This window comes from Nomascus leucogenys, chromosome 22a (genome assembly GCF_006542625.1).
Source record: "Nomascus leucogenys isolate Asia chromosome 22a, Asia_NLE_v1, whole genome shotgun sequence".
NCBI classification, from domain to species: Eukaryota; Metazoa; Chordata; class Mammalia; order Primates; family Hylobatidae; genus Nomascus; species Nomascus leucogenys.
The window spans coordinates 6,064,141-6,073,622 of NC_044402.1; the positions used below are offsets into that span (position 1 = coordinate 6,064,141).

The 9,482-nt window shown below is 44.7% G+C and overlaps 1 protein-coding gene across 2 annotated transcripts in view; it reads right to left on the reverse strand.

The window, feature by feature from the left end:
- Window positions 1–9,171, reverse strand: part of EML1 (EMAP like 1) — a 153,247-nt gene extending 144,076 nt beyond the window's left edge. Inside the window, exon 1 of one of the 2 annotated variants that reach the window (XM_030803302.1) lies at window positions 8,966–9,171. In XM_030803302.1, coding sequence (XP_030659162.1) covers window positions 8,966–9,032 — 67 coding nt within the window. In that variant the 5' untranslated portion in view covers window positions 9,033–9,171. The remainder of the gene's footprint in view (window positions 1–8,965) is intronic. The other variant, XM_030803301.1, reaches the window with a different exon arrangement.
- Window positions 9,172–9,482: the final 311 nt, after the last annotated feature.

A 9,482-nucleotide genomic window follows, 5' to 3' on the forward strand; every position in this document is an offset into this window, starting at 1 on the left:
CCTTGATTCCGCCCTCTCCCCGCTCTTAATGTAAATACAGGATGTTACCCACTAAGCATCTCCTGCGTCTTGCTCCCAACCCCCCGCCCAGGGTGAATCACCATTGCCTCTCCCTGGGTTACTGCCATGGCCCCCCACCTCTACCCTCCTACCTCCACCCTGGACTGCCCTTCCCACCTGCCCTCCCCCAGGAAGCAGAGTGATCTTTTAAAACAAAAAATGTGAACAAGTCGCTCCCTTGCCTCAAAATTCTCCCCTGTATTCCCACTGCTCCTAGGAACAAGACCAAACTCCTTACCATGTCCCCAAAACGATGCTCCCAGTTCCACTGCAAGCCACGCTACTCCTTTCCCTTTCACCACAGGCAACCTTCTTCCAGTTCTCAAAAGGTTCTTTCCCACCCAGGGCTTCCTAGATGCTTCCCTGGCCTGAATGGCTCTCCCCACTCCCACCTACCCGCCTACAGTGAGCAGACTAGAAAGACGCTCTCACGGACGCCTCTCTTAGGAAGCCCGCCTTGATACATGCCCCCCAATGCTGCAGTACCCTACCGTTGTTCCTTAGACTTCTTAGAACAACCTATCACTATTGTCATGAAGTGAGTGTGAAAATAACACTGGATGTTTAGCTCCTGAGAAACAAATTAGGCTTCCTAAGGCCAAGGACCATGTCATCCTCGCATTTCGCTGGAACCCCTAAGACAGTGTAATAATGAACACTGTGAGTACTTGAGTGCTTGTTTAAAGGAATGGATTGAAGACGAGTCAGGAAGACTGCTTTGGGTCTGCCGCTAAAACCAAACCGAACCCTAGCCTAGATGAGAACTGATGAGAGCCCGAGCCAGGGTGGAAGGGATGGATGATGAGGCATTTGGGGTGCAGAATCCACTGAGCCAACTGAGATATGGGGCAGGGGGTAGAAGAGTCTAAAATGATTACTAGAAGAACCTTTTTTTTTTTTTTTGAGACGGAGTCTTGCTCTGTCACCCAGGCTGGAGTGCAGTGGCACAATCTCGGCTCACTGCAAGCTCTGCCTCCCGGGTTCACGCCATTCTCCTGCCTCAGCCTCCTGAGTAGCTGGGACTACAGGCGGCCGCCACCACGCCCGGCTAATTTTTGGTATTTTTAGTAGAGACGGGGTTTCACTGTGTTAGCCAGGATGGTCTCGATCTCCTAACCTCATGATCCGCCCGCCTCGACCTCCCAAAGTGCTGGGATTACAGGATGAGCCACCACGCCCGGCCGATTACTGGGAGAATCTAATGTTTACAGGGGAGACTACATTTTTGACATGTTTAAGTGTCCTATGCACACTGTAGGTATTCACTGGAAATCAGCCCGATTTGCCAAACGGACTTAAGTCTCTCCACAAATATTCGCCTAACCATTTCTATCCTTGTTATCTTTAACTGTGGGCTGCCCATTGTCCTTCAAAGGTTATTTGTGGGAAGAATCTGCAGTCCAGGACGGTGGGTCTCCCCTGCAGGGGCTTTGCAGAGTGAAGGGTACCACCAGTCCTGGACCACACCACGATAAATGCATGGATCTGGCCGCTGGCCTCAGGGGGCCGGTCACCTCTGCTTCCCCTCCCTCTGACAGCAGGGCCTGGGCAGGTGGGAAGGTCTCCTGTAAGACTCCCTACCTTGGGCAGGCCCTGGGCTTGGAGTAAGTGCCCTCAGGCATCACCCAAGTCTATAGGTCAAATCTGCCCCTACACTGTGGGGATGGTTTATTAAAGATAGACAGTTTAAATATTTTCCAGAAAGCTGGCAGAATAAATAAATGACTGCATTTTAACACACAACTGAGAGTACTCTGCAAAAAATGGTTTTCCCCGCCAACAGTATTTGCCAGTAAAGGTAGAACCTTAGAGTAAACAAAAATGGAAATGTATCTAACTAAACTGAATCTTAAAAATTAGCTGGGTGCAGGGGCTCATGCCTCATCTCAGCATTTTGAGAAGCCAAGGCAGGAGGATCTCTTGAGGGGAGTTCAAGACCAGCCTGAGCAACAAAGGAAGACTGTGTCTCTAAAAAATTTTTTTTTAATTTAGCCAGGTGTGGTGGCGCATGCCTGTAGTCCCAGCTACTCGGGAGGCTGAGGTGTGAGGATTGCTAGAGTCCAACGGGTCGAGGCCAGTGAGCCATGATCACGCCACTGCACTCCAACCTGGGCAACAGAGTGAGACCCTGACTCTAAGTAAAAAATAAATAATTAATTAAACTTTAAAAAAAAAAAGTCCTTTAAAGAAAGAAAAACTCTTCTGAAGAGGTATTTCTTAAAAAGTAAAGCAAAGAGAGTATGCACTTGCTCCTGCTGACACCTAAGCACAAATCCAGTCCTGGGCCGGATTAAAATGAATGTGCAGCCTTCAGCAGAAATGAAATCTATGTGCCAAACGTCTAGTGAGAAAAACATGAAGCTGGGGGTGACGGGTGGTATCAATAATAATTATATAGCTTTTAGAGTTTACAGCCACTTTTTGTTTGTAATTAGTAATGTTTCTGAAGGTGTTTAAAAATTTTGCTAATACTAGAAATTATTAATGAGCTAGATAAAATGAGCTAGATAAAATTTTAAGGATGAATAGTTGTTCCTGAAATTTTTGTAAGGAGTACAAAATGCCACTGATTTTAAGACCTTGGAGAGACTGCCTTACTAGAGAGAGCAATGCTTTCATGTTCCGTTTTCAATGTTATCCATGATTAAGGTTTTCACGCTACTAGTTTTATAGCATGAACAAGCTGTAACACTAGAAACAAAGATGTTATTTCTCCTCTCTTATCCAACCTCCACTCAACTGAAATGTTTTTTAAGAGAATATGTGAAAAGGTTTACACTATCTCAGAAATGGACAATAACCAATTAATGGTTACTTTTTAAGCACAGTTTTGTGATTTTTTTTTCCACCAAAATGCGTGGGTTTGTTTATAATGTGATAAATGGTTGTGGTTTGGCTATAAGTTCCTTGCTGGCTGGAGCACCAAGTATACTAATTAGAAATTCTCGCTTAGCGTGGGTGCTTTTGCTTTGCACTTTTCCATGAAAGTGTTTTCCTCCGATTTTGCTATCACAGAATGCCTCAGTCAGTCTTCTGTCACTGCATGAGAATGCAAAAGAGGCCTGAAAATACTTCAGAGCGTTGAGTTTGGATAATTTCCTCACAGGTGTTCCTTTTAAATCCAACTACTTGTTTATAACCATCAAGGTGTCAACTTGAAAATTCTGCCGTAATCATAGTTAAGAGAATGTCATCAGTATTAGAGATGTCAAAAGATGTTTAAGATTATTAAATAAATTATTGTTAATTTCCAAAATATAAATGTTTAGAAATTAAAACAAGATTCCATTGCAAAACTAGAAAAAATAAACTTCAGTCGCTCAAAAGATTATTATAGTGATTTCAAAATATGACTCGACCCGCCGTAGTTACTAACAAGTAGCACCTGCAGGAGAAGAAGCCAGGCCAGATCTGGGACATGGCAGATACGCTCCAGACAGGCCTTAGAGGGCATCTGATAATTCTCTCATGACACCTTCCAAGGCAAGAAGGAAAAAGGCTATTAACCACAGTCACAACCCTGTAAGGCAACGGTCAATTTCGATGTTACTATAATGCTAAAATATCTTAATAAGTGCTTGGATTATTTATAGCATTACAACACAGATTATAATGGTGCTATAATCTGATAGGGCTCTGCCTGTTTGAGGAAACTTACCCTCAAAAAAAAGGTAATTAAATTTAAGAAAAGATTTAGCCATAGTACATGTAAAGTTAGACAAGAATCTTACTTGAAAATCAGTAAAAGGTAATAATGTGATGTGACAAGAAACGGAGTCTATATGACCTCAGGCTGCATTATTAGAAGTATAGGCCAGGTACAGCAGCTCATGCCTATAATCTTAGCACTTTGGGAGGATGAGAAGGGTAGATCACCTGAGGTCATGAGTTCTAGACCAGCCTGGCCAACATGGTGAAACCCCATTTCTACTAAAAATACAAAAATTAGCCAGGCCTGGTGGCACACGCCTGTAATTCCACCTACTCTGGAGGGTGAGGCAGGAGAACTGCTTGAACCTAGGAGGCGGAGGTTTTAGTGAGGCAAGATCACACCACTGCACTCCAGCCTGGGCGACAGAGTGAAACTCTGTCTCAAAAAAAAAAAGAAGTATAGACTTTGGAATAAGGGAGGTGGCATATCCTATTCTAATCTTCTTTGTGTAGAAAACATGCCTGGAACACCACATTCAGTTGTAGCAAGTTAAGAAAGGAATATAGACAAAAGGAAACAGGTGTAGATGAAGCAACCAGGATGATTAAGGGTCTAAAATTACGGCTTAAGAGCTAGAAGATGTGAGAAAGAACTATAATGATTATCTTCAAACATGTGATTACCTAATATGTGGACAAGATATTAAACCTATTCTCTATGGACCCAAGGGACAGAACTTCAGCTGAGTTTTCACTGCTTGTAGGAACTGACAGTCTGAACTGTCCGGAGAAAAAATGGATTGCCTGGAGAGGTAGTTACTTTCTAGTCTCTTGAAAATGCTCATGCATGGGTTGAACAGCCTTTCTAGCTTTGAACAGCCTTTCCAGCTTCCCCCACAGGGCACAGATTTCAAGCTGGAGGGGTGGAGGAAGGAGAGGAGGGCCAAAGCACCACCCTCTCCCCTCTCCCTGTCAGCTATGCCAGCTCTGTATCTATCTGCTTCACCATTGGGTTCCTGGGTAACCTTTACTTTGAAGAAACAGCTCAAAGGCTTAAGAAAGTAAACCATGAGATGAGATTACCTGCCAGGTCCGTTCAGGCACTGAGATTCTTATAACCTATGGCAACCACGTGCAGTTGTGCACTGACTCGTTTTGGTGAGCTGTGATTGATCAAAGGATCCAAAGGACTCATTGAAATGCATGAGCAACATTTTGTAACTTGCTCCCACTTCTTTCCCTCTTTCATCCGTTTCCTTAATTACTTACTCTTTTATCAGAAAGGTATAATAAAACGAGCTTGATATTTAGGTTTCAAAAAGTTAAGACTGGTTCCTAAAAATGTTAAGCCCAGAGTTACCATATGACCTAGCAATTCCGCTCCTAGATATCTGCCCAAGAGAAATGAAAACACAGGTCCACACAAAAATGTGCATGTGAGTGCCCATAGTAGCATTATTGATAAGAGTCAAAAAGTGGCAATAACCCAAATAACCCATCAACAAGTAAACAAACAGTGTGGTATCTCTCCACAATGGAATATAATTTGGCCATAAAAAGGAACGGCATGCTGACACAGGCTACAACACGGATGAACCTTAAAACATATGCTAAGTGAAAGAAGCCAGGAACAAAAGACCAAACATTCTATAATTCCATTTAAATAAAATGCCCAGAATCTATAAAGACAGAAAGTAGATTAATGCTTGCCAGGGGTGAGGGCAATGGGGGAACATGGAGTGACTGCTACTAGGTACTAGGGTTTCTTCTGGAGTGATGAAAAGGTTCTAAAATCAGAGAGTGGTAACAACTGCACAATTCTGTGAATATACTACACACACTTAATGGTACACTTTAAAAACACATTTTTATGGTATGTAAATATTTCAATAAAGCTATTACTAACACACACACACACATACACACACAAAGATTCAGACTGGTATCCAAGCCCTTATTAGTTCTGTGGCCTGATAAAGTTGCCAAATCTCTTTGAGCCTCCGTTTCCTCAGGCAGAAAGGAAGGATGGTAACACCACCTACTTTAAAATGAGGCCTCAAAGAAAATATGGAGTTATTTCCCAAATCATAAATTGTCTTATAAAGGATAGCTACTGTTCACTTTTCAAAACACTTCAGGTTTTGTTTTTTTTTTTCAGCATTAAAAGAAGTTTGTGAGCTGGGCATGGTAGCATGCACCTGTAGTCCCAGCTACTCAAGAGACTGAGGTAGGATTGCCTGAGCCCCAGGAGTTTGAGGCTGCAGTGAGCTGTGATCATGCCACCGCACTCCAACCTGGGTCACAGAGTGAGGTCTGGCTCAAAGAGAAAAAAAAAAAAAAAGCTTGTGATTTCTAGCTCACTTTACAGATTTCAAATACTCTGAAGAAAACAATGCACACATTTTCTGCTTAAATGAGAAAGACAGTTCCTGAAAGATGAGGATAAGCCTTTTCAGGAGGCTAGATATTGCCTAACTTCACATTTAATGTCCACTACAAATTATGTGGAGAGACACCAAGAAAAAAGTATAAGAGAAGACAGAAATTTCATTCATTAGAACAAACTTTTCTCTTTCTCCCTTCTCATTTATACATTATCTTCTCTCTCTCTCTCTCTCTCTCTGAGACAGGGTCTCACTTTGTCACCGAGGCTGTAGTACAGTGGCACAATCATAGCTCACTGCAGCTTCAAACTCCTGAGCTCAAGCAATCCTCCCATCTCAGCCTCCTGAGTAGCTAGGATTACAGGTTCAAGCCACCATGCCCAAACAACCTTTAAAAATTTTTTGTAGAGGGGGTCTTGCTATGCTGCCCAGGCTGCTCTCAAACTCCTGGCTGCAAGTAATCCTTCCGCCTCAACTTCCCATATCTTAACCTTGTCTTTATTTGGCCAGAAGGAAGTTAACTATGACAGTCATCCAAATAATATGTATGCATTATATTTCCTAAAGCTATAACCATGACTTTTTAGTTTCTGTCACTATTAACAGCATGATGCATACTCAACATATGAAAACGTATGAGTTCATGTATTATGCTGTTGTCTTGCCATTGTAATGTAAGTCTCTCATTTAAAAAGAAAAAGTTGTTTGCCAATGTAGCTAATGAAATATCCAAATGTTTTGTTCAGTTCCTAGTGAAATGGCATTCCTGTGATCCACTGCTTTAATTGAATCATCATAGTAATTAATTGACTTGTATTTATTTATATCTTCACTTAATGAAAGCCTCTTAAAATGTTTCACATCAAAACATCTGTTGCCTAAGATATCAGCAGTTAACATTGACTTCTCCCCCACAGGCCACTCCTGCTTTAAACTTTATTCATTAGACAACCTAAAAAAAATAACAAATACAGAGCTGAGAACTTTTTGAGAAAAGTAATTCAACAGTTATAAAGTGATGTTATTGTTTGATTCTAGTTAAGGTGGTTTTTCTTTAAACTGTTACCTCTACAAAATATAAGAGCTGGTTTTTACTTTCTTCTGGATATCACCACCAGTAAAATACCATGCCAATATCTCTAGGCTGGCAATTAAAAGGAAAATGCAGAAAACGAAAACATTCATGAATAGACGTGTAGGTCAACTTCATGACTCAACTGCTATTTAGGAACAGTATGACCAGGCCCCCAAACAACTGCTCCAATACAAATATCTAGTCTCATTTTCATATCGCAAATCAAGCTGTCAATAATATGCCCACAGATTAAATTTGTAAGACCTGATACCTCAAAGTCATTTAATACAAATTTCAGCCACATATCTTTCCAACTAGCATAGGGAGAATTCTACCATAGGCATATAGGAGGTTGTACCTACTTTTTAGATCAAAAATAATAATTCGAATATGATTGATTATAAGTCAATTAAGGAACCTATTCAAAATGTTAATTGAGGAATCTATTTAACCTACTGGAGAGATAAACCGTTCCCATGACTCTATACTATAAAGTATTCCAGGGACCACCAGCGTACCAAATACATTCTACCTGCCCTCAACACCTTCTGAGGCTCAAAAACACAGGTGTTCTGCTCTTGGAAACTGGCGTTAAATTCAGAGAGAGAGTAGAAACTTTCTTTAATTTCACTGAAGAGGGAATTACTAAGTTCACGAAGGCCCACAAATGGTTGAGATGTAAAGTACAAGCTGCAAAAGCTATCAGAGTATACATTCTACCATGAACAAGATGATAAATTTCACCAGAGATAAAAATACCACTACAGAGGATGAATCAACACACTCACTACTCTTTACTGCTACAGTGACAAACAGGTGTCGAATAACAAGAAAACTTCCCCTAAATCACAATACAATAGCAAAATAAATTGCTCCAGTTGTCAAAGGGTCTAGAATTCAAAATTATTCCCACTGCACTTAAGCAAATTCTATCAAATACACATTTTTTTCCTATTAAACTTTTGGGGCCCTTTGATGGAGCAATAAATCCAATATGTAAAAAAAAAAGTGTGGTTAACTTTTGTGCGTGAATTATCACACATCATGTTCTGATAAAATATTGTGTGCTGTGAAAATCTTTTTCAACCCTGCCAATGAGACTGAAATCTTTCAAGCATGTAGGATTTCATATTTTTAAAAAGATGCCATATTGGTGGATATGAATGTTTCCTTCCTGTAAAATTGCAAAACAAAAAAAGAAAAAAGAATCCATTATCCCATAAAATAAGAAGCAACTGAGGCCAGGTCCACTTTGGCTTTCCATTGAAAAAGCTCTAGATTGTATTAAAATGTGATGATTTCATTAAAGTAGACCTGAATGGGTTCTGGGGGTCCAAACACTGCGTGCATTCTCACAGGAGGGTTTTGTTATTAAGGGATTTGTTTCCCGAGTTCTTCATCCAGTCATTTCCAAACAGATGTGAGTTGGGAAGGAAAAAAGCAACACGTTCTCCGGAACGCGAAGGCTGCCCGGGCCTCCCCGCCGCCCTGTGCCCCACGCGCCTCCGCCCGGGCGCGCTCCGCGGGTGTTGGAGCCGGCGGGGTCCGGGCGCCAGTGCCGGGAGCCGGGGCGGCGGCGGGGAGCCCGGGGCGGCCCGGAGCGAGGCGCGGCCCCGCGGCTCCAGCACAATGCGCCGGCGGCGGGAACGGGGACCGCGCGCCCCTCCGCAACAACTTTGCGCGGCCTCGCCCGCGGCCGCCGGGCCTCGGCCCCTCGGCTTGGTCCCTGCCGTCGCCGTCGCCGCCGCCCGCCACCAGCCGCCCGCCGCCCCGGCGCCGCGCGGCCGCCCCTCACCGTTGCAGAACTGGAGCAGCGAGGACGTGTCGTACAGGCTGCTGTAGCTGGAGAAGCCGTCCTCCATGCTGAGGCCGCCGGGCCGCGCCCGCTCCCCGGCCCGGCCGCGCCGCCGCCGCTCACCACACACTGAGCTGAGCCCGACCGCGACCGGCGCTGGCGCTGGGGCCGGCCCTGCTGTGGCGGCTGCTGCTGCCGGTTACCATGGCAACGCCGGGCCCGCCGCCGCCGCCGCCGCCGCAGCCGTGCGAGCCCAGCGCCCGCTCCGCCCGCGAGGGGGCGGCCTCGGCGGCCGCGGGGCCCGGGCAGGGAGGGGGACGTGGCGGGGCGGGGCCGAGCCTCCCCGCGCCTGCGGCCTCTTTCCCCGCGGGGAGCGCGGCCCGGGCGGCCTGGGAGCTGCAGGGGCGCCTCTGCCGCCCGCTGTCCCCTTGGCCAGGCCCCGCCTCCACGCACGGGGGCCCAGGGGCTGCGGGGCGCGGCGGGCGGCCCTTGAGGGGGCGCGGGGACAAAGACCAAG